The 25,567-nt window shown below is 41.3% G+C and overlaps 2 protein-coding genes across 4 annotated transcripts; one reads left to right on the top strand and one right to left on the bottom strand.

Moving 5' to 3' along the window:
* Positions 1–68: 68 nt before the first annotated feature.
* On the bottom strand, positions 69–1,934 carry zgc:162144 (RD3 domain-containing protein). The gene is made up of 3 exons (XM_037077381.1): positions 1,792–1,934; positions 1,113–1,420; positions 69–461 (listed from the first exon to the last, which is right to left on the bottom strand). Exons 1-3 carry the CDS (start codon positions 1,795–1,797, stop codon positions 104–106), a joined length of 672 nt encoding a protein of 223 aa, XP_036933276.1. The 5' UTR covers positions 1,798–1,934; the 3' UTR covers positions 69–103.
* Positions 1,935–5,222: 3,288 nt separating this feature from the next.
* si:dkeyp-115e12.6 (centromere protein F) lies at positions 5,223–25,478 on the top strand. Of its 3 annotated transcripts, none has more exons than XR_005070990.1 (20): positions 5,223–5,483; positions 7,410–7,503; positions 7,656–7,833; positions 8,280–8,476; positions 8,763–8,866; positions 9,166–9,230; positions 10,169–10,433; positions 12,150–12,331; positions 12,988–13,113; positions 13,274–13,402; positions 15,058–15,180; positions 15,951–16,086; positions 16,640–18,096; positions 18,838–19,698; positions 19,925–20,247; positions 20,417–20,516; positions 20,722–21,322; positions 22,196–22,324; positions 22,432–22,561; positions 22,791–25,478. XR_005070990.1 is itself a non-coding variant. In XM_037076379.1 (20 exons), exons 3-19 carry the CDS (start codon positions 7,672–7,674, stop codon positions 22,309–22,311), a joined length of 4,851 nt encoding a protein of 1,616 aa, XP_036932274.1. In that variant the 5' UTR covers positions 5,223–5,483; positions 7,410–7,503; positions 7,656–7,671; the 3' UTR covers positions 22,312–22,324; positions 22,791–25,478. The 3 variants fall into 3 exon arrangements, 2 of the variants coding, with proteins under 2 accessions (XP_036932274.1, XP_036932273.1); XM_037076379.1 differs by lacking the exon at positions 22,432–22,561 and having other exon boundaries at positions 16,640–16,804; positions 16,901–18,096; XM_037076378.1 differs by lacking the exon at positions 22,432–22,561 and having other exon boundaries at positions 5,224–5,483.
* Positions 25,479–25,567: the final 89 nt, after the last annotated feature.

Raw genomic sequence — 25,567 nt, 5'->3', positions numbered from 1 at the left:
GCTCACTTTCCCTTCTGCTCTTACCCCTAATTGTGTCCTCTCCCCCCCCCATCAGAACCATCCTCTCTGCACCGTCTCTCTCCCCTTGACTCCCTCCCATCTCTCATGCACTGGCACTCTGCTCCATAGGGCTGATCTCTGGCATGCTCCTGCTCCTTCCCTTCCTCGCCCTGGCCTTGATGGCCTCCTCCTCGGCCTCTGCGTCCTCCTCGTCAGACCAATCCAGTTCCTGCTGCAGATTACCCCTGGAGCCTCTCATGGAGCCCCTGAAGAGCTGACCTGTGCGGAACTTGCTGCGGAAAGTGTCGAAAGAGAGGCTCTTGCTGCGCTGCTGCTTCTCAAAGGTCTCCTGCACTTCTTCGGGCGCATTGCTCTCGTCCACGAAGTCGTTGAGCACTGAGCGAAACAGCCGGGGGACCTCGTGAACCTCAGGCTCCATCTGTGACACCAGCCTCCTGAACCTGCAGAGCGAGAGGGTGGGGGGAAGGAGATTATTGAAAATAGCCAGATCTAAACTAATTTACTTAGCAGTGAATACAAAACAATTCAGAAAATGAAAAATGAACTCAGGAGCAGACGGATGTGGCTGTAAGGGTGGAGGTGCCATCACCACCAAGTGGGCAGGATCCGGAATCCCTAGCTACACCTATGACAGGACACTAAAGTGTGCTGGAAGGTGGATACCATCAAAGATTGTTTATTGTAATTTTGCAGTATATTCTATAGTATCGTATAGTATATTATATTATTTGCAGTGTTTTATATAGTATAATATATTGTTTATATGAAGTCTCCTGGAGAAGAAATGGGGACCTGAGAGTATCAGCTTACTTACTTACTTACTTTCTAGGTTATAGTTAAGGGTGTTAAAGGGATTAGATTGAAATCCTGCAGCTACCTCTTCTTCTGATTCTTCTTCATATTCTATGTTCATGTTGTCGTCCATTTAACCTGCCTGTCTCTCTCTCTTTTCTCTAAGGCTAGTGCTGTGGCTCTTATTTCTCGGCATCGTTCTGCTTCAGTTTCATTTTTAGTGACGGTTATGTGGCAGTGCGTCTCTGCAAGATCTGTTTCTCCACACGTCTCCCCCGTCTTCCTGTTGTCTCTCTCACCTGACGATTAAAGGGCCACATTGTGCAGGAGGGATCTTGGCACAGAGGTCCTGCAGCTCCAGCAGGTCGTTGGGTGTCAGCTCGTAGGGTTGCGGGGTCGGGGTGTTGGCCAGCCAGCTGTAATCAGCTGTGGAGGAGGAGCTGCGACGGCGGCGGCGACCCTCTGTGGCCCGCTCCAGACGGATGCGCTCCGTGCGTTTCACCATGGCCCCCAACTCCAGCATCAGAGTGTTGGTCACCAGTTCCTCAGTGCTGCGTTGGCCCGGCACTTTGGGCTCAAGGGAGAAGACAGCGGACCAAGGAAACATCTGTGAGAGATGGACAGAGTTGGTGGGGAGTAATGTCAAGAGTTTAAGGAAGAAAACCAAAAACAACTCTCTTCATTCAAGTTCATATTTGGGGTTGTTTGAGAGTTATACTGGAGAATGAAGTCAGTTTGCAGAGGATCAGTTTTGTAGGCACCCTATTATAGCCAATGTTGTTAAAGCGTCCATGCTCAGACAGAAGCATCTGAACTATACTGTCAGTTTGTTCAAGTAAACCTGACTCATAATAGGTATAACAGTGTACATATGAATGGCAAAAACTTTAATATCTGACAAACACAAACCGCAACACAGTTATTGCTTGTTATTCTCCTGTTTTAGATGCTTTCATAGGAGCGTAATTATTGTCTTACCTTCATGAAACAGGATTTACAAATCTGTAATGTGTCCTCCTCTGACAGAAATCCACTTGTGGTCTGTTCGAGCCCCAGTTAGCAGCCAGATGAGCAGCAGGCCTCCGTGGACATTTCACAAAGGATGAAACTCCTCAGACTCCAGCTGGAGGCACACAGCTACCTGACCGCCTCGCTACCTTTGCCGGTCCCTGACACGCGGTACATGTGCTTTTTGAGGAGCCCGTGGAGTGCGGTGTGAGTTTGGGATTGACAATGCATGTAATCCTGTATTAATAAAGAGCGACTGACGAGATGAGCTTACCGCACATGAGTGTACACCTGGGCGAGGAGTGTGTGTGTGTGTGTGTGTGTGAGAGTGAGAGACTACCGGCTGGGGTATTTATACAATAGCATTAGGTTGTTGGTTAATTAATGTAATTCTGTTTAACTGAATGTCAGCCCCCTTTTTTTTTTAGTGAAGAAGGTTTCAGTTTGTGCATAAAAGCAGACCAGACACTTTGCTCAAACCTTCCTCCACTGTGTCAGACAGAGATTTTCCTGGGCAGCCATGAAAGTTTAAACAATACACTTTCTGGTTTTAAACTGCTGTAACACCCATCAACACCCCTTGAAAATAACAGAGTACGTCTGAAAATGAGCTCCTATAGTTCCCAGACGATAATCCCTTAGACACACTTGTAATCACCTGTCTGTTATGGTCAGGCATTGCACTAAGATTACATAACTGCCCACATGTTTGTTTTTTCCCCCTCACTTCTAAACTCTCAGGTATTAGCGGCCTGGCTCTGCCTGATATTGTGTTGTATTGTATGTAAGGTACCTGCAGACTAGTTATTGGGTTTCTGCACAACTCAGCACTGAGCTACCAAATCCCAGATTACTTTCAAATCCAGAGCCTACCTGGAAGAATGAGTGATTGTAAGGACTATTATAATCTAATTACAGTTGCCTATACAGTGAAGGCTGTCACCGCTGTATCTAAACAGGAATGTTTGTGTTTTGGGTGAGCAACAAGTGCTGACTGATTAATTTATTGTATCTGAATGTTGTTGTATGTTTTGGTTTCTGTAGATTAGCTGATTAGTTGTCATATCATGATATATTTTTTATGTGCGTGCACCTCAGGTAGAATAACACCGACCATGGTAGTAGCTAACAGGGAATCCAAATAAATAAACAAAATAAAATACATTTAATCTGCTAGTATTCTGTATAACAGTAGCTACAATACTCGGGGACTGAAAAACACATAATGAGGCCTAACGGATTATTTCTGTCTACAGTTTTGAAATAACCCTCATTCATTTTTTTTCTTATAACTTCCTCAAATACCAGAAGGTGGCAGCATAATCAACCTGACCTTGAGTTTCAGAAAGAACAGGTGAAGTTAATCTAAAAATATGGCTTTCCTCGCAAAACCTTAGGTTCCATTTAAAAAATAATTAGATAACAGATATTTATCAGTGCAAAAAACTTTCTTGATAAGTTTAACTTTCCTTTTAATTGGTAATTGAAGTTTTGCCTATCTTGTCAATTTGGATGTCTGACGTCTGAGTTTCTGTACACACATACAGAAGATAGATTCTATCTTTCAGAGATGGAGGGGGTTAAATCTTCAAGAGCCTTACTGAGGGACTGTTAGACTCTCAGTGTATCTTTATGGGACACTTTTGTGAAGCATAGCACAATATCTTCTGAAAAAAATGTCTTGAAATCAGTCGGATACATTCAAAGGCAATAGGATGCAATATGCCACCCTGCAGGAGTCCTCACTCAGTAGTTATTACTTGACATAATGTCCCATTTACATCAACTATTTGCCCTTAAACAGAAATCACTCCAGAGTCTTTCTGCAGTATCACCCACTGGATTAAGAATTGAACTGCGTCAATAAGATACTGCACTGACAGTCCAAAGTGGAAAAGTAGATAAATACTATTGGTTCAACAGTAAACAATGAACATCTGTCTTCCCAAATTGCATCCATTATTTTTCTGGTGAGAACCTCAAATGAGAAAACTGAAAATGTGAAATGTGTGGTTTTTTTTTTTTTTTAAATAAGATTATATTAGGTCGTCATTTTGGTACGGTTTTTGTAAAGTATCCTTACAATCATTCCTACTTTGAAAAGTGTCCTTATCACTTACACTTTTTAGGAATTCTGCTTGTGGAACAGTTTTGGTAGGGGTAATCCTCTTGTATGGGATCAACATCTAGTTAAAATGTCTTTAAGAATTATAAAGGTGTGTCAACTGAGCACTAGTTGCACAAACTGATAAAAACTAATCTCACTACAAATCTCAAATGTCTGTGTGAACTCTCTGAATGTCTGTATCCAGTTAAATTGTTATATATTGTTGACAACATTGACTCTGAATTCTCATTATGTTGGAAAAATGTTTTGCTGGGTTTCCACAGCAACAATAGTTATAAACAGAAAGAATTATATATTATCGCTTTGTTAGTACCATATCCACAAGGCCAAATGTTGACACTCAAAGCCTCTATTTATAGTTTTTGAAAAGGAAACCAAGTAGTACGTTGAAACTATTTCTGATTTAGAAATAAAGAAAAGCTGTTTAATTTGTGCTTCTTGTTTAAGGAATTTATTTGAGAACTCTCCCTGGTCCTGTTCTTAACTTTTATGTATTAATGGCTCTATTTGTTGTGCTTTGGTCAAAAAATTATATGTTTCACTGAGATGACAGCTATTGTTGTAGGTGAAGTAATCTGGTCAATAGGATTAAGATTATTGTCACTGATAAGAATACATAAGCAATGAATTTACGTTTTTGATAAGGATAGTATATCAGTAATGAATTTAGATAATTAAGAAATCTATATTCTTTTTTCTTTCTTTTTTTTTTTGGTATGTGCTGTTAGTGTTTTTTGCTTTGTTGTGTGTTGTTACTTCTTGCTTCTTTACTTTTATCTGTAAAGCGACCTTGAGTTCCATGAAATCTGCTGTATAAATTAAACTTATTATTATTAATCATCATTATTATTATTCTAAAAAATATTAGACCAGCTTAGGGAAAAGTTTAGATAATTAAGGAAGCTGATTTATTATCATTCAGTGACTTATGGAGAAGGGGTGAGATTGAATAAATGTGTAATTAAAAAAGTTTATACTTCTTTTCACTCATTTTTAAATATATGTAAACAAAGTCATCAATGTATTTTGCTTTATGATTTTCATTTTCGCTTCTTTTATGTATTCTGTTTATACTTCTTCATGAACTGTTACTCCTGTCTGTCGTTTCTTGTTCTTTACATGCTGGAAACAAACATTTCGATCAATCAATCAATCAATCAGTCAATCAATCGATAGACGTGTTGTCGCTAGAGGTCATCAGAGGTTCATCTGCCGCCGCGAGGACTTTTCCCAAAACATTCCCCTGCTACGTCACTAATCCCCCGCTCCGCCTCGTGCCACAACGACTCTGTTTCGGTTGGCTTGTCAGCAGCACGAGACGCGCGGCAGATTGTGTTCAGTTAACTGACAGGTTGTGGCGGCTGTCAGCTTGTTAGCGTCTTTTGTTATCTTCGGCTTTGTTTTAAGCGGTCGCTCGTTCGTGTTATGTTGAAGACGCGGCTTTCACTTTTAAACAGCGGTAACAGAGAACCGCCACAGCTCTGAAGTGAAGCTCCCGGGGCGGCTGGCGCCCTTTGTAACTCTAAAGTGAATGGTAAGTAGCTGTGGTGTGGGGTTAGCTTGTAGCAACGGTGCTAGGTTAGTTATCAGTCACTGACCGCTGATGGACCAAACTCTTAACACGCGTTAAACGTGTCTGTCTGTCTCTGGTCATGGCACGCTGTTCATGATGGAGAGTTTATTGAATGTAACTCGTTGTTCTCTGGAGATTGTCAGCTGTCTCTTGTTCTGTTTGAACCTCGTGATCGGACGTTTTTAGACCACAGGCCAGGGTCCAACTGTTGGATCTGTGCCTCCTCCGACTACCAAAACTGAAGCTGCCCTCAGCTAACCTGCTTCAAGAACATTCAGTAAGAAGGGACGAGTGATTTTGTTTCTGTAGTTGCCTATCAAATTAGAACTAGTGTGGCCAGTCATGACAAACACAAATCAAGAGTAGGAAACTGACATGAAGCTGTATAATAATTATTTTCTGCATGTTGATGTGACAAGTTCTCCTATCTTTAAAGGAGCACTGTGTAGTTTTGGAGAAGAAAATAAAAGGCACTATTAATATTTCAAATATAATATGGGCTCTTATATTTGTCCCACAACTGAAAAAACAAGCTGTTCTCAGAGGAAAATAAAGTCCCCAGGAACACTGTTTGAGGCTAGGAAGGTGGCAGGGTCCGCCACATATAAACAAAGTCAAACTGTATGAAATGATGTTGTACTTAAACGTCCAGTGATGGATGTCACAAGTACAAACACACCTAGAGCCAAAAAAGTCAACATGCGCTGGTTTCTGCCTCTTGAATATAAGGATTTGATTGATTCTTTGTTATTAATGATGGTAGCTGAAGAATCTTTGAGTAACTGTTAGTTGGACATAAGTAGCCATATGTAGACGTCTCTTTGGGCTCTGGAAAATTTTGTGATTAATATTTGTCAAAGTTTTTTTTATTTTTCATAGTATTCATAGAAGAAACCGATCAATCCTGAAAATTCACCGCACATCAATCAATAATGAAAATAATGATTAATTACAGCCCATATAGTATGTGTCTCAGACCAGTAGGTCTTTTGGTAATTGGACTGTGAAAACACATTTGCTATATATTAATTAACTATCAAAGAAAACAAAGAAAAATGGATAGTGGCATTTTTAAACCAAACACAGTTGTTTATCCAGCATCTTGTTCTCATAAATGTAAGGCTTAGCCTGTCAACCTAATCATGTACACATATCTAGTAGAAGTCCCTCCACAGAAGTGTTACTGAACAGTCTTTGTTGCCACTTTGGGAGCTAGATGAGGTGCATGTTACACCTGTCTGTTCAGTTGAGTATTTCTGTCATCCTTGTATTCAGGATCAGGTGATCACAGTCACATAACCTATGAGCAATGACAGAAACTATCTGACTGGAGTTATGGCGTTAATAGCCTTGAGGCTGAAGTGCATGTCAAAACTGAGTTCCTTGATAACCTCTTCATGTTTTGTCAGGCTTTTCTTCATTCCAACACTCTCCTTTGTCACTATTAAGCCCTATATGTATATGTATGTTTACTATATATAAGTGCTATTTAATGCAGTGTTTGTAGATTAACTTGAAAACAGTTGCCATTACAGATCCTATCTAATTTGGGAAAAAAGTTCAGTTATATATGTGAACATGTAGCTGTTTTTGCAGAAGTTTGAGAGAGAAGTGATTTATTTTCAACTTGAAGTGCTCTTAGAACGTGGCAGTTTGTGTTGGAAAACAGTGAGTCACAGCTGCCCAGCGGTGACAACCAGTGTCTCCCTGAGGGATCAAAGCCTTAGCAACATAACATATTCAAGAGAGGACACACAGCTAGAGGCACAGATGATTGAAATGTGTTTAGATACACATGGTATGGTCTGGAGCGTTTGTCACAACACAAATTGACATAGAACAACCTGCATCTTAAGTTAACAGGCCTGTACTTCCTCTTTGTTTCAGACTGTGTGTGCTGCCAGCTTCTTGACTCCAGTAACCGACTCCCATGCCTCCAGGAACTGTCTGATTCTGGATCTGTGGAGCAGGAATAGGACAGGTCAGCTGGCACACTCTGTCATGGATGCAAATACACAATCAGCAACCTCAGCCTCTCAGAAGTTCTCTTTAGAATATGAAGCGTTTTCTCCAGTGTGTTTTATAATGCAGTTAAAATGAAAATAGAATTGTTGCATTTTCTGACCGTGGTAGGCCCAGGCAGAAAGAGATGAGCTGGGCAGAGGAAGACTGGACGGTGGGGCTGTCTGGACGGGTCCTGCAGAAGGTGAAGGAGCTGCAGGTCCACCAGGAGCGACTGTCCAGAGAGAACAAGCAGAAACAGCTGCAGCTGGACAACATCCATACTAGCCTTGAAAAACAGACTGTGAAGGTACACACTCGCATGGTGCAATTACCCTTAAAATCAATTAGTGTGACAAATAATTGTGAAACATCACCAATAATTGTGAAACATTATTGTATATTGTTAGTGCTGCTGTGTAAAGCTGATCGATTTTGCACAGAACCTGAGAAGTTGTGTTTAGAAGGTGATGTTCTATAGTACATATGTTTAGCCTGCACTGAGAGACGATCTCAATATGTTGCCAATTAATCACATTCTCAATGTAACAGTATCATCATGATTCATGTAAATGTATTCTGTTGTGTCTGTACAAGACGGTAATCGTGCAATAATGTTTTTTTGCAATATTTGGTGTGCATTTTTGATAACAGGTATAATTGTTCCGCACATCGGCATGGTTGGTCTGTGAGGATTTGTTATTTCAGTTCTTGTAATTCTAAAATATAGACCTTTCTCTGCCCTCCCCTGCCAAGTATGAAGAAGTGCGTGGGGAACTCCAGTCAGTGCAGAGGGAGCTGCAGAGGGTTCAAGATGAGGCCAAGGCAGCAGTGACCAGTGGGGAACGTCTGACCCAGGAGCTTCAGACCAAGCAGGCTCAAGTGTGCTCTTTTGAAGGCCAGCTAGATGCTGCTCGCACCCTCAATAACAAACTCACCCAGGAAGTGAAAAGGTTAGGACCTGTGGAAATCATTTGGGACAATTAACTTCTCTGTCAGTTGCTCTATCGATGTGTCCCGTGTTAGTTGTCTTTTTTGTGGGGTTTTGCATTCACTTAAGGACAGCATAGTTTTGTTCCTTGACAATAACCTTGCTGTAGTAGTAAAATGGGTTGATGATGCTGGTGCCATATTAAAAGACAAATCCTTCATGTGTTTCATTGGGTCATACTTGCTTCTTCCTGGACTTTCAATGTCCGTCTCCTTGCACACACTAAAGTCTTCTCCTCTCTCTGGCAGGCTGGAGGCAGAGCTGGAGAAACTGCAGAACAGTGGCAGGTCAGCAGATACCACTCTGTTTTCTACACCCTGCTGGAATACAACCTCGCCCTGGGAACACAATGGTACAGTCCTGTAACTTTGTGTTTATTTTCTCTGCTGGTTTCTTCCTTGTGTCTTTTCATTAATTCACTGTACAGTTTGGAAAATTAAACGGAAAAATGGCAAAGGCTCCCATCTGAGCAGAGAGGTTATAAATAAACTCCCTTGAGCTCCTGTCCTCTCCCAACGCGTCACTCCCTGGGGACTGTTGTATTTCTCTTTCCTCTCCAGTTAGGTTCTTCACTTCTGCTGTTTCTGTTCAGCTTTGGTGATTGATTTTAGCTACTGGACATTCTCCATATGCTGTGCCTCTGCCCTATAGGAAGCAGAAAGGAAGAGAGGTCGGCACATCAAGATGAAGGACAGAGCCGGTCACTTAACATCCGAGTAAGTACCAGTATATTTTTATGCTTAGTTATGCTTAGGCTAGTTCAAGAACAATTTGGGTTTTGGCTTAAACTCTAATTCTGTAATTGCAGGAATTGACTCACTTCAGTTCAGCAGAGATTCTTTTCTTCTTTCTTTTTCCCTTGATTTATTAATTAACAACAGTCCTGTTGTCATGTCTCCCTGTTTACTGCATTATTGACACTATGAAACTATTCTCTGTTTTGCTTAGTATCATAAATTCCAGTAAAAAGACCAGAACCAGCAATGTGTTAGTGCTCTCTGACTTCTGCTGCTGTCTGTCTCTCTGCCCAAAGCTCATTGCTTCATAATGAAGACATAAATCTTTTTTAAAAGTCAGAAATATATTCTCAAAACAGCAGGGCAAATGGGACTCAAGCTTGGGGAAAATAAGAGCATTTTTTGGGGCTGAAGTGTTAAAATAAACTATAGTGACTGTGTTTCGAACTGTTTGGACAATTTTAAGCTGTGGACGTTCTGTTTGGGTGAGTGTGAAGGCAGTAAAACTGCATTTGTGGGTTTAACTTAAAAAGTGCACCCACATTCACCTTAATGAAAGAGTATATCAACCAGTGCAACAATATGGCTCATTGATAGTTTTTTGTAAACAATGGAGGTCTGTAAACAATGGAAGTGTTGTTTTTTTTTCTTTTTTTTGTGGTATTTGTTTACAATAACAGAAATATATAAAGTCACATTACTTTTTCTCTTTTCAGAAAGTATTGTGTCATAATTAGAAACATATGGTGGGACTGTACAGAGTCAAAATTGTATTCAGGAAGTGTCATGAATATAACAATAATGAGTCATAGCCAAAGTGAAATTGCTTGATCTGTAGAGCCCTGCTGTCTGTAAATTCAGCTTTCTACTCATTCTGACACCCTCCTTTGTCTCTTGATCTAATCTGCCCCCTGCAGCAGCGCCTCCAGTTCTCTGAAGTGGCCACAGCCTCGTTACCCAGACAACAGCACAGGAACACACCCAGCCGCAATCCATCTGACCAATCTGACTCCTTCTCCACTCCCTTGGGTGCATTTCCGTGGGAACGGGATGACTCGAGGCCAGCAGCTAGGAGACGATCCCCGCCCTCTCCCAAGATGCCCTGCGCTGAGGTCGTCGGTCAAGGCCAGTCGGAGCAGGGGATCTGTGGGAAGGAGACGGACTACAGGGCAGAGACAGACAGTGAGTGGGGATGTCAAATGGTCACCTTGGTGATATGGCACGACTGGGTGTTGCCCACTTATACACAAATACAGCTCAGCATGGCAGCCTGTCTCTTAAAGCAGGAATAAAAAATCTAGCTGGATAACTGTAGTAAGTAAGACCAGGACACAGCATGGACTGAACTAAACAGACATTTGTGGTTTTATTACACACTTTTATTCATTTAACTTACCATTAAGCCCTGCTTTGTGACACTCAGACCCTAATTTAATAACTCAACCTTAAATTTTAAAGGGTCAGTAAAACAGTGTCAATACAAATAGGTTTTCAGATGCAGTTTCCAAGTTCACCATTGTTGATTTGTATCAGAACTGATATAATGCCACTTATTCAGCTGTTTTAGATTTGCTGGAGTGTAGGTGTGATCTCGGACAGAACAATAAGGCCAAATGATGAAATGTTATCTGTTTAGCTCTGATGGGCTACCTCAGCATAAGTGAAGCATTGTGACTATCCTGAATCTCATGTACTCTGTATAACCTCAACAACACCTGTTACATAAGAGGTTGTTTAGAAATCATTGGCTCAGCTGGAGACTCCTCTGCTTGCTCGCAGGCCAGCTTTATGATGGAGAGGGACTCTTAGTACACTGTATAGTTGTGACATAACACTCCTCTCAGCTGGGCTGTATGTGTGCGTGTTTGCTTAGAGGAGGAGGGGGATAGTTCAATGTGAAATAAAAAAATGCTTCTTGTAGCTGCTGCGACACCGATAAAGAGAGGCAGAGTTGTGTTTACACTAGGTGTGCCTTTTTACTGCTACTGCTTTTTATCCGGCTCTTCTCCACTTTTGTCATTTCATCAAGTCATACTAGGATTGTGTTCAGAATTGCTCAAAATTGCTCCCTCAGTTTGTGTATGGTAAAAGTTAAAATTACAAATCAAACTTTTTAAATAAATACATAATACGATAGAAAAAATACATACATATAAATATGTATGAATGTATAAATATATATATAAACATATGTCTTTTTGTGTATCACAGTAGATGGTAAAAAAACATTAAACATGTCTAGTTTGAATGTTAGTTTGAATTTTCGGTTTAGTCAAGATGGTAATAATGGTAAATATGTGTGTGCATGTGTGAAGCAGTGTTGTGAAAGTAAAGGAACAAGAAAAAGATACAGAGAAACATATTGGATGGACAGTGAATTGATTTAATTCCTGGCTTTGGAAATCAACAGCCTGACATCCAAAGGCAACAGCTGTGGTTGTCAATAAACCCGTTGGTATGGACTGACCTCCTTTGTGAAGACCCAGACTATGTGTTGCAGCTGTTGACTGTTGGTCAGTTATAAGGAACCAGATAGATAAAAATATGTGTTTTCCTTTCCCTTGTTGTCCCTATGGCTTTCCACCCACACAGCTGCCTTTCTTCCATTTAAAGTTGAAATCCTCTTACATTGAGAGGATTCAAATATTTTGTAACTTTCATTTCCATCAGAGTTTTGGATATCAGTAGTTGTGATTGTTGTTTTCTTCTGGATAATGGTGGATAGAAATGCAAACTGTTTATGATATGTAGTAAATAAGGTTAAATGTTCACAAACTGCTGCGGTCCTTTTAAGGCCGTAAAAAACAATCGTCTTAGTGGTGTATTTGTTTTGGTGAACCAAGAAGTGGCTTTAAACTTTACGTGTCTGGACCATTCACTCACTTGTTTCTTTGTCAGCATTGCGGAGTCGTCTGTCTGCTCTGGAGGGGGAGCTGTGTTCGAAGGCCACAATGTTGAAGTCGATTCAGAATGAACTGACACAATCCAAGAAGGAGCTCGCTGCCAGGGAGCTCATCGTTCAGAAATCGCGTGATGAGCTCAGCCTGGCACACACACGCATAGCCCGGGAGAGTGAACGGGTAAAAAGACACACTACTACTATGACTGATACAACTGGTTGTACTACTACTACTGAAAAGATGTGTTTCATTCCAGTGCTAATGTTCTGTGTTTCCCTAAAGCCCTGTTGTTTTTCACCGAATGGGTGTTGGCCCCGTTTGTTAAAACATTTCTCTTTGACTTCCCTGTAAATGACAAACATGTTGGGAGTATTTTACTGCAGTCACAATCTGTTATTATCAGCAGCTCTGAAAAAGGTTGAAGTGGAAAAGCTGTGCCCTTGTTCTGTTCTAAGCTGTAAAACAATCTGCCTGATATTTTGTGAAATCTAACCTTTAGGCAAACGGTGTACAGTGTAGAGGACAAACTGGGAGTGGCTGCCAAATCTCCCATTTATTGTCTTGTTTGTTATGCTAAGCTCTCAAAGCGTTAATGCTTTTCTGATGTTAGAATGCCAAGTGCGGAGCCTTTATCAGCATAACAAGATTAAAACAAAGTAAACAAAGTGAAAACAATATAACAGTTGTGTTAAAACTCATTACAATAAAGTAAGATGACAAAATGGGGTTAGAGAAGCAACTTATGTACTCAAAGACACAAACATGCCTACAAATTTTACAATTTACACTTTAGAGCAATTGAATATGTGACTAATTTCAATATTGTCATTATGCAGGCATCAGGAGCTGAACAAAGGGTGAAGCAGCTACAGGAGGAGCTGAAGTGTCAGAGGCAAAATGCAGAGAGCAGCCGACTGCAACACCAACAGCGCTCCAAGGAGCTGGAGAAACAACATCAAAGGGTGAGACTGAGATGGATGAAAGATTTCAGAGAAACACAGAGAAACAACTGAGGGAAGCAGGAGGAAATTTCAGATTTTTCAGAACTTAATTTGTGTGCCATCCAGTCTAGAATAATATTAATAATTTGTTCCACGGTGAACTTGAACCTGTTACCTCCAGGATTTGACAGAGCTTCAGAGGGAGAGGCAGTGTCTAGAGAAGCAGCATCAACAGGAGGTTAATAAGCTCAACCAGGAGATCCAGCAGGCCAGGACACTCCACAATGCCCTGCAGGCCCAGGCTGACAAGGTACATACTGACACAAGGTCACAAAATCCTACACATGAACAAGGCTAGCTCTCTGATGGGCATGGTCATATGCATTTGCCAAGAAAAAGTCTTTAAATCAGATCACTATCAACACTGGAAACAAAGTGATACTCTGAACATATTGTTTATATATTGTTTCATATGTCTGCAATGTTTTTTCAGCTATTTCCTGTTTCTTTTTCCTGCTTTCTCTGTCTCTATCCCCTCATCATTCTTTCTCTTGGGACTTGTATTATTCGTACCAAAGGTCAATAAACTTATCTCACGTCTTCTCCCATGCTTGCTTCTTGCCCTTGTTGTTTTTCTCTCGCTCTCTGTTTCACTGTCTCGCTCTCAGTGTTTCTGTTTTCCTTTTTCCCCCACCTGCTCTCCTCTCCACTTCTTCCTCCTCTCCTCTCGGTTTCTCCCCAGTGGAAAAGTTAAGAAGCGAAGGTAATGACTGTGTGACCCCGTCTGACGGTGCAGAATGCTTTGGTTATGAGGGCGTGAAATAAACTCATGACTTGTTTGTGAGAAAGAGTTTGTAGGCATGAAGGCTGCGGGATGAGGGTGAAAATAGATTGAAGATTTGTGTGTTGAGGCAAGTTGCATGCATGTAAAGAAGGTTGAGTGTGTTTTTGCTAACTTTTTTTTTATTACTTGACAGAATGCTGTGGTATTCATTTCTTATCAGCAGCACAATAAAACACATTTTAATCTCAGCTCAATGTTACACCTGTTGACACATAAAAAATAAATATTTCCTTGACCTTAATTCCTTTCCTTTAGACATGGTGTAAAAATTCTAAACAATGAGCATTCATTCTACCCACAGTGTCCCTTGAAACCTCACTGTAAGCCATTTATAAACCACACAGACGTTATCTTGTTATATCTGATAAGGCTGCAGTGAGTAAACACAGAATGGGCACGGTTGTATTGAACTGAATCACATACAAAATCAGGAACATACAACTGCTGATAATGCATGTCATTGCAGCCTTGTGTGCAGAAGGAACATTTGCATAAATTAAACTGGAAAATAAAACTGGAAAAACCGGCAATCTCCATGAAGTGTGCTGTCACAGAAAACTGAAAATGATTTGCTGATTTGATTTGCATGTAGACAAAATTCATGAGCAGTGGCAAGCTGTTGCATGATATACAGTAGACAAATTGCTCCAATTTCTACAGTTTGCATTTAAAGAAAAAGCCTGTTAGTCTTTCAGACACTGACTGAAAGGTCAACAAACTGTTTGTTAGATGGGTAAATATAATGTGATCACTAAAATGGGGACAGTAAAATTACCTTTTACACCCATGACATAAGATAACGTGCAGACTTGATGAAGAGTGCAGTGAAGTGTGCAGAATGAGCACTGGTGGGAAGCCGATCAGCTTGTTTTAGGCTTCATTACTTTCCCCAGAGAGGTAGTCAACACATTAGACACAACTTAAGCTCACTATTGATCACTGATTGCTCTCCTGCGTCCCATTCCCTTCATTGGTCCCAATTCCTTTTCCTACAACAACTTAATTTCTTCTTTGTTGTTTTTACTTCTTACCTTCTTCTGTTGTTTTATTCCCTCCAGTCCTCTTTGATTTCATTTTCCCTATTTTGTAGCAGCTACTAAGTAAAAAATGTCTTCCATCAGTTGTCTCTACAGAAGCAGGCTTTGGAGAAAGAGTTGGACACTCTGAAAGAGAAACTGAAGTGGACGGAGGGGCAGCTGCAGGAGAGCCAGAAGAAAGAAGCACAGACACAAGCCAAACTGACGGTAACACACACACACACACACACACACACACACACACACACACACACACACACACACACACACACACGTTGCCAATGGCCCTGAGTCTTGTGAGTCAGGGTCTGCTTGTGTTAATTATTCATTTGCTGAGCAGGACACATAATGAATTTTTAAACAACATCTTGATGTACCATATGTTAGTCTCAGGTTATGATAACAAGTGAGCTGTAAATGATTATAAGTAAACTGTGGTCTCTTCAATCATCCAGCTGCATATTTCTGTAATATTGAAGATGCAGCATTAGAGAGCATTTCACAGATGTAAAGCAATCAGTTGCCTGATTTCTTAGATTCTCTCCCCTACCAGTCACTTTCACAAGAAATGATGAGCCTTCATGTCCATGCTTTGACACCTGTAAAGTTTCTAAATCTGGATGGTGGACTTCTTAATTTGGACACAAGAAAAGTTAGTGTCTGTATGCATCAGAAAGCCTTCACTAAAACTAACCAAAGCTCAGTACAGCCACACTGCAGAGGATATTTAACACCCTTGAGAAATTCGTTTTTGGCAGTTCGTAACTTGTATACCAGCTTGCAACATCTGCACTGCTGCTTTTAGCAATGGCCTGTCTGTGTTTTGTTGCTATTGTGACACTATGTTTGTACATAGCTCTGAAGACATTGCTCATACACAGTTATTACTTTTATGGATGTCCTGTTGCACAAATACAATTTAGTTCCATCTGACTGGATTCAGTCTACCTCATTTGTATTTTTGTCCCTCACATTAGGAAGCGGTGCGTGAGGCCGAGGGTGTGGCAGTGAGTCTGGAACAGAGCAGGAAGAAAGAGCGAGCTCTGGAGGAGGAGGGGAGGAGACTGGCAGAGGAGCGAGCCGACGCCCTTCGTCTCCTCAAAGAACTGCAGGGTGAGGACCAAGCTGCGGGTGGCAGACAGGACTAATCCCCAAGAATAATCGGATATGTGCAGATAATTATTATGCTGATGTTTTATGTTTTTGAACCAGAGAAATTTTCTTTTATCTTTCCTTCCCTCACAGGGAGGTCAGAGGTCATAAGTTTGTATGCTCAAGCTTAGTGTCTTGCTTATAGCAGCAAATACTTGTTGACACAGGGGCTTGAGTCGGTGTCCTCTGGTGAACTCCATATAATTATGTCAACCAGGTCAAATTTTTAGGGGGGAAAAAAGGACAATTATTTTATTAGTGGATGAGTTTTAATGACTAGGTGCATGACATTCATATCTGCTGGTCACTACCTGCCATGTTAATTCCCCTCTTATTGTCGTGCTGCCCCCTGCTGGTCATTGATACCCCATCCATTTTCTTATAGTAATACATATGATCATTTAAAATGATCTTTACTGCTGTTCCTCAAGCCTATTATTTCTTAGCACATAAGTGGTCTTAAAAAACATGATCTTTTATTCTCCTGTTTGTGTCTCTTTGCTTTAAATTCCAGAACAAAAAGATGCCCCGGCACCACTTTTACAACCTGTCCAGTTTTGCCCTGTGGGACAGGGTTTCTCTCCTCAACCTTCTTACTCCCTCAATTCTCGGCAATCACCTCACATCAGGAGGTCCACCACTGCCACCCTCGCTGAGCAGAAAAGGGAAGAGGAAGTGGGTAAGAGAAGGGCAGAGATTACCGCATCTTACCCCTCTGACAGAGAGCCAGGGGAAGGCATTGACTCAGAACACATCAATGTTCTTCTCTCGTCAGACACTGAATGCTTGCAAAGGGAAGGACACAGAAAAAGAAGTGAGGAGGAGAATAAGAGGGAAAATGAGGCGATAGAGAGTGACAGCTCTGGGAGAAACAAACACTCCACTTTTGATCATGCACTCTCGACTTTGTCTCATTCTGCTGCTGGTAGGCCCACGAATAACTCCATGGATGGTGATCGTTGCGATTTGATGCGTTCTGCTGAAGAGACACCTCATAAGTCTGAGCAGGCCAAGGCCTCTGAAGACCTCAAGAGGGAGAATGCTGGATTGCGTTCAGAGCTTCATGATGTACGCGAAGAACTGCAGAAGCGACTCGAGGACCTGGAAGCCCAACGACGAGCTGAGGCAGAAGCACGGACCAGGCTCAAACAGCTCAGCCGAAAACATGCCAGTCAGTCGGTGGAGAAGAACGAGCAGGACAAACAGTGGAGGGCACAGCTGGAGAGTGAGAAGGCTGAGACAGAGAGGTTGAGGAAGACCATTGCTGCTTTGGAGACAGAAATGAAGCAAGGAAAGGAGAAAAGAGAAAAGAATGAGAGAGAGGAGGCAGAGGAGAAAAACAAAGCACTAGAAGACCGGGAGAGTGAAATGATTGAGCTTAATATCCAGCTAAAGAAACAGCTAGCGGATCTGAAGGCCCAGCTGGCTTTAGAACGAGAAGAAAGAAAAAGAGAGGAAGAGGAGAGGAACCAAATAACAAACACAGACATGGATGTAAAGAAGGAGCTGAGCATGAAACTGGAAGAACTTAAAACTGAATTGGAAGAATTAAAGCGTAGCAGAACAGAAGACTCGCTGGAAGATGAGAAACTCTCAGCTGCCAGCAGCCCACTGACGTACCTGACTCTCCATGACGATGAACTCAACTCTAACATGGTTCACTGTGACGAGTCCTTCTTGTCGCCAGAGCAGCACCTCATCTTCTGTCAGTCCACCAATCAACACAACGTGCTTGTATCTCAGGCAACAACAGATCTCATCCAGGAAGAGCGAACGGTCATAAATCCTGAAGTGGCGTCTGACCTGGAAGACACTAGACAAAACAACAGGACGATAAGTTCTGGTGCCCTGAAGGATGAGTCTAGGTCCTCAGATTTGATGAAAGAGGTGAAACACCTGCAGACGGAGAAGGCAAAGGAGACAGAACGTGCTAACCAGTATCAGGTTAAACTGGAGGCCCTGCAGAGCCAGGTAATTATGGTGCATATACGGATTAGTACATTAACTTAAACTAGTCTCAGTCAAACAATTTATAACTGTTTTGATATGGATACGAGACAAAGAAAACTGGTACATCTAATTGTAACTCATAGATCATCACGGGTCACTGCTTACATGTTGAATAGTTAAGTAATATATTAGTAAAATATGTGTTTATCTATAGTTGTTTGATACTGCTGTAAAGTAAAGGTGAACTTTAATGTTTGTTTTAGATAGCCGTCAATAAAAAAAATCAGAAAAACTGTCACAATTAAAACAAGTACAATGTAAAATAGACAAGAACATAGATTAATGCCAACATCACTGTTGTCATTGTTACTTGCCCCCACGACAATCTGAGTAAGCAGCAAGAAAAAGAAGCCAGAAACTAAGAGACCAGGTCAAATTACACATTGCTTACAAAGCCACTAGCAGATAATAAAAGAGCTTATATATCCGTCATTGCCACCTCTAAGGAAAAAAACAAAACCGTACAAATGGTGCTGTTAGTGAAGTAAAATGTCCTGAGCTTTCTGTGTGACCTTGACTTACAAGTCAACTTTTAAGTTATACAGCACTTACTTGACTGCATGCATTCACATCTTTCTGTAGTTTACTTTGTTTTTAGATTGAAATTACCACAGATGTCAGCAAATGTTAGTTAACTGAAACAAAATCTTTGGCTGTGGTGGCGTCACTTCAACATTTTCTTTCTCTTTTTTCTTTTCTCAGGTGACACGTCAGACCCAGCAGCTAACTATGGCCTTTGAGAAACAGAGTCAGCACATATCTGGTCTCCTAGCTGAGCTGCAAGAGAAAGAGCGCTCCCTCCTCAGCCAGGGAGAGGAACTGCAGCGCTACAAGCAAGAAGTGGATGCACTCAAGGCCCAAAAACAGGAAGAGGAGATGATGGTTAAAGAGACTGAGGATGGGGAACAAATAGAAGGGGCACGAGATGAGAGTTCAACGGAGATCTCAGGACTTCAGCCAAACCACGAAAAGGAGGGGGCTGTCTCTTCCCTTACTACAAACTCACAAGCAGGTGGTGTTTCCATTGCACAGAGAGATGCAGGTCAGCAGTCAGCAGAGATTATTACATCTGAAAGACCACCAACTATCACTGACAATGAAGCGCTGTGGTCAGGGGAGCAGCATCCAGACAAGACTGAGAGTAACCATGACTTTACTTGTGTTATGGGAGAGACGGAGTGCAGTCAAGATGAAGGAACAGCAGACGTGGTTCTGGAACTGCTCGCTCTGCGGCAGGAGAATCAACTGCTGAAACAAAGAATATCCAGCTTGACTGTCTCAGACACCAGCACTCCAGTGTTACACAGTGATGCTGAGAACCAAGAAGACCCAGCTAACCAAAGCCAAAACACAGGAAATGCTTCTCTGCCTTGCCCAGTGGAGCAGAGGTCGTCTGGCGTGTTGAATGACATCAGCAATGGAGTACAACAGTCAGCGCTTCAGAGTGGGAAAAGGATTGAAGATGAGGGAGGAGATTTAGAAAGGGAAGAGGGGAAGACTGCAGGGACTGAAGAAGTACTGGAGGCAGTATGTCCGCTTCAGATTCAGCGCCTTCAGCAACAGGTAGTGATTGTGTACTACCTCTATATCACAGCAATGATGTGACATGTTACTGAAAAGGAGTGATACAAATAGGTTGTCAAATTTATCACATAGAGAGGAAAACTGAATATTTATCTTCCCTGGAAACTGAATTCACATCCTTGTCTTGAATTTTCTTGTGTATATAGCCACGTGTATTTCTCTGGGCTGAGTTTTATTTGGGAACTGTCCTTCCCCTTCTGTCCAGGTGGTGGAGCTGAACATGAAGGTTCGGGCTCTCTCTGAGGAGACCCAGCAGCAGACTGAGGAGCTTGCTGTGTGGAGACTTGCCTCCCAGCCAGCTCCAACTTTTGACCTTACCAACACAGACAACGAGTCTGAGACCCAAGACAAGATCTCTGCTATTAGACAGTCAAACCAGCAGCAGACTGATGCGATGATGCAAGCTCAGGTTCAGGCACCTCATCTGGATGTTGAGGAGAGCCACGGTAATATCACCCTCATCAGAGAGGACGAGTTACTCCTCTCCTGCTCCTCCAGCAAACTGCAGGGCCGCATGTTGTTCTCCAGGTAACGCACTAATAAAACGAAGCAATGAGATATCTGAAATTACTAACATTTAAAGTTATGTAGGGCATTGCATTCAGTTTAGTGTTTGAGTGTGTGTGTGCTTCTCATGTCTTTCTTCTTGTATGCTTTGAAAATAGTTTTTTTTTTCTTTTGCTTGTTTTACCTTAAGACTGCAGCACAGGAACCATCCTGGACCAAAGAGTTTCCAGCCCTCTAAAAAGACCACATCCCCTCAGGAGTATATTTGCGACACTGCCGAAATTGACAAGGTGATTTTTCTCAATCACTCTCTTACATTTGATACCATGGAATGTGATTTAGGCCTTTTATGTCAAGGTTTTGTAGAATATTTGAGGTGAATTTAGAGGGGATACACTTCATTTTACAGGTTTATTATACTTACAATTATTGGGCAAGCATCTTTGTTAACATATAGGATGAGGCCTTTAACTGTTACGTTTTTCTCTTGTTCAGGACTCTGAAAAAGAAAACCAAGAAATTACCCTTTCACGTCAGTCAAATATCTGTCAAACACAGCAAAAACAGAAGACGGAGAGTGAAGTTGTCCAAATGTCATCTGAGAAAACGGGTCAACAGCAAGTCACCAAAGATTCTCACAAAGTTTCAGGACCAAAGCAGACCAAAACAGCCGAGTGTCACATGGGGAATCCAGATGCTTCCAGACTGACCAATGAAATAAAAAACAACATTGACTACTCAAAAGGAGATGTCAGGACAGAAATGAAAAGTACCAGCAGTCAAACAGAGGAGAGTTTGTATCCTCGCAGCTCTCTGCCAGCACCCGAACTCCACTGTGCATACACACAGACGGAGGAGGAGGAGGAGGAGGAGGAAGATGATGAAGACGAGTCAGTGGAATCACCTCCGGTCTCTCCTGTCCCATTACGTGAGGAGCCTGTTTCAGCTGACAAGATCTTGTTTTCGGGTTCCTTCCCTATCCCAGCTGACCCGGCCCGTCTGGCTGAAAGAATTCGCCGTAACAGGACGCAGCTTTCAGCTGCCTTTGATGACACAGAGTATGAACCTTATGGGCTGCCGGAAGTCGTCATGAAAGGTAACTCTATTAGCTGTAAGATTGTGGTATGAAAACAAGGAACATTGAAAATCAAATTTGTCAATTTGTGAGGCATGAGTAATATTTGTTTTGTGTAAAATTGCATTACCCCCAGTTGGAAAATCCCTTTCACATTTGATCTATTCTCAAATTTTCCCTGAAAAGAAGCACCATACCTACAGTCTAGATCCTCTCTTGACTAATTGTAAACAAGATACTGTATATATCTCTTGTCTCTTTGTGTCTTCATACGTATTTTATCTTTATTGGCTGTTAGACTTTCTTCTCACTTTCATATTTAGTTTTTAACTCATATGAACTTTCCATTCCTGTCTTAACGCTGGATCCATATGTATGATTTTGTACATAATCTCAATGTACGTTTGGCAGCGAACTGGTGGTGACATTTTCCCAAAAAGTCAGAATATTTGTTTATTGGGAGAGAAAATTATTTGAACCGTTAAAATCTGAGCCCTGCTGTGAAAGCCAAAGCTAACAAAAGTTTAGGGTCAAAAGTTTGTTGGGACAACAAAAAAATAAGCAATATGGCAAATCTCCATTTGTGTTCCCAGAAATTGCCTAATACTGACACCAACGTCAGAGTTCAAATTCTTCCCAGACGAAATAAATGTTGCATTAGAGTTTGGTTGTGTAACATTAATAGTTTTCACGTGTCACTGAATTTCTGAATCTTGGTGAACTTGTGACTTTCTGACTGTGTAATTAACAAACAGCAAGTGTGCTGTTTGTGCGTTTTCCTCTCTGCACTGCCTTTTGATTTTTGTGCTTTACACTCTGACCAACGTCTGCTGTCCCCTAATCCTTTTATTTATTCCTGTCATTCCTGTTATTCCCTCTTCTCCTGTCACGCAGGTTTTGCAGACATCCCCAGTGGTCCCTCATGCCCCTACATTGTGAGAAGAGGTTTGCTAGGGACAAGTGTCGTACCTGTCCCTCAGAAAAAACAGAAAGAGGAGGAGACCGATTAAAACAAAACGACAGGTAACCTCCAGAGACTATTCCTAAACACTGGGAGAACTAGTATAGCTTTTAATTCCAAGAGTATACAACAAAGAGAAAGATAATTGATTGTTGAGTCTCATTCCTAGGTTACCAGATACTTGCACTTTGGGTCGGGGCATTGGCCAACACTGGTCAGAACATCGGCCAACCCAAAGCGTCAGTTTTTGATGAGCTCGGAATGAAACGGCCAATTCAAGACGCTCACAACTCTCAGAGGTTTTGACAGCCATTTTTTCACAAGTTTTAACATTTTGTCGACTAAACAATAAACCATTTAATTGAACAAATAATCAGCAGATTGATAAAGAAAATAAAATCATTAGTTGCGGCCAGCCAGTAAAAATATAGTCACTTGGAATCAAGTGAAAACAAAATATTGCATATAGTTTTAAGTGTTTATTCTTTTTGATTAACCAAGACTAATAAACATGCTGTCGGTCTGCAGAAGCGGTGGAAAATCCTGATGACTGTGGCTTGACAATGAACATCAGTGATGGACGACAGCAGCTGTACAGAGATTCTTCACTCACCAGCAACCTGAAGCACTTCAGACTGACACAGGGCCAGTTTACATAGTGCTGCAATCACTCATGGACTTCTGTGCATGTGTGCAGGTAACTGGGCCTGCACTGGCAGAATGAACACCTCCACCGTGGAGCTAAAATGTCTTAATGGTCACTGGTTCATCCTCTAATTGCTGTGTGGAGACTTCACACCCACCTGTATATTTAGGAACAGACGTAGTGATTAACTGATGTTTGTTGATGTTTGTTGAGGCAACAACCACTCTTCCAAAGGGACTGTTTAGTTTTTAGCAACTTATGGGTCCAGCCTTCTTTGAATGAATCAGTGCCTAGTTGATGTTTTTCCAAACAAACGCTTATCAAGATAAGTTTGACTTGTTTTCCAAAAAGGGTGAAACCAAGGGAGGCCTGTTGTGATGATATATTATATTTTCTTCTTTTTAATCCTTGAGGTGGCTTATTTATGGACACTTGAATGTGTTTTAGTGAGGGCAGGTGTTTACAGAAATTGTGTGAAAGCCCAGTGAGTGTGTGTGAGACATTAGCTGTGAATATGAACATGTGTGTCCTCATCTTGATGTTACTGTTTGTATATATATGTGTGTGTGTGTGTGTGTGTGTGAGAGAGAGAGAGAGAGAAAGAGAGGGGCGAGCTCGTCTTATGACTCAGTCAAACCTGCGATGGTTTCCGCTCCATGTATGGTGATGCACACTGCGCTCCCTCTTTCCTCCTTCTGCTGCTTTGCTTCTGTGTCGCACGCTAACGAGCAGTTAGTGGTCAGCCCTGGGATGCATTTACCAAAAACTAACATTTGAAGCTTTACTTTTATTTACAGAGCTTTCAGAAAAAATCAATTGGTTTCTTATATTTGATCGGATATTATTTATTTGATGTTTCTGTTTTTGGCTTTTGCACATTAGTTACAGTGTTGTAGCCAACAGTAGCCAACATGTATGTACACTGTAGGTTTTGTAGATAGTTGATGTATAGTTTGTGTTTTGCCCTATAACAGAGGATCTCACCACTTTGCCTGCTTACAAGGTTTGTACAGTTTATTAAAGATAGGTTCACATTTTCTAATCTAAAACAATACTCACACGCCCACAATGAAAGAAGTAAACGTTGTAATTGTTTCTCTTGTCCATAGTCTTCTACTAAAGTAGTTTTAATGTAAGGGAGAGGGCAAAATCCAAGGTGTTCATCATGTGTAAGAGTTTAATAGATGCTGCTATGCTTGATGATGTAATGAATAAACTCGCAGGGCTTGCTAAATAAACTTGATGCCTGTCAGTCCTCATAGCCCGTGGAGAATTTCTTTTTTCTCTCTAGCTTAGCTCAGTTGCTAATGAGACAAGAAGTTCACACAGTTTATTCAAAAGACAAATGTACCATCAACTCTTGTCTCATAACGGTCTGTAAACTATTACTCTTTGGGGAGGCATTAATATGATGAACTTTATTTGACCGTCAGAGGAGAAAAAAGATTCAACTGAATAAAGAAACTCGGCCAATAAGCTACAAAACCTTCAGCCATTTTGGTCTCTCTGTCTCCTCAGAGGTACATAGCTTGTTATTGAGCAGCCGCGTGAATTCACAGCATCAGTATTTACTTGGAGTTCACAGTGTTTTCCCATTGCATTTAAGCAGGTTTTTTAATAGCGATATATCCAATTGATGCAACTGATATGTGAGATACACAAAATAAGAAAACAACTTTTTGAATGGTTTGCATCATGTCAGCCTGATTAAAGCATCATTTTATCAGCATGTCATCTGGGCAGAAGTGTTCAGGGTGTCAGTAAATCATTTTAAAGCTTTTATCTTCTGATACTGATGACATGCTGATATTATTGTACATCTATAAGATCATAAGTTTAACTCAGTTTGAAAAATACTTTTCATTGGAGTAAATTGAAATGTTAATCTTACGTTTTCACCACAGTATTTACTTGCTGAGTTCTGATGTAGGACCGCTAACAAAAGGAGGGAATTTTATACTACTCAGACTGTAAATTTTGAAAGATACCTAAGCTTGATATTAACTTCTAAAACTGTGAGTTTTGTCCCCACTTTAAGAAACCTTTACTTTGAATATAAATGGAAGCATGTGAGTATTGTTATAAGACGTGAACAAAATGTGTACGTATCCTTTGAAACATTGCTGAGCTCTCTTCCGTAACTTTTGATATAACTTCAGCTGAAGGTTTTTGACATACTTGTGTTAAAAGTGTGGACTGATTTGGTTTTCTTCTGTTAACATCTATTTAGATGTAGAGTCGTTCTCTCCTGGCCTCGGTTTGTTGACTGAGTCAGAACAGTGTGGACTGTTACTGCCCCAACTAGATGCCATTTGCCATGTTGACACACACACACACACACACACACACACACACACACACACACACACACACACACACACTGTCCCTCTCTTTCAGCTGCCTTCATATCTCTGGGATCTGTAGTCTTTTGGCAGTGAGGTGGGATTGTCGGACTCTGAGCACAGACGCTCACTGATTAACTCACTGTGTATTTGTTGCCTTGTTTTGGACACTTTGATGTGAATGTATCTGTGTTTGCGGCTAGAATAAAAGGCTTGCTCTTAATTTAACTCTTGTCTCTTTTGGATTCATTTATTGTTGAGCGCCTTTGAGTCTGAGAAGTCTGGTGATTGTATTTCGTGTCATGACGTTTGGTGTG

The sequence above is a fragment of the Acanthopagrus latus genome, chromosome 18, assembly GCF_904848185.1.
Source record: "Acanthopagrus latus isolate v.2019 chromosome 18, fAcaLat1.1, whole genome shotgun sequence".
Classification (NCBI taxonomy): domain Eukaryota; kingdom Metazoa; phylum Chordata; class Actinopteri; order Spariformes; family Sparidae; genus Acanthopagrus; species Acanthopagrus latus.
Note: the sequence above shows the minus strand (reverse complement) of the source record. Positions and strands in the feature narration are given on the sequence as shown.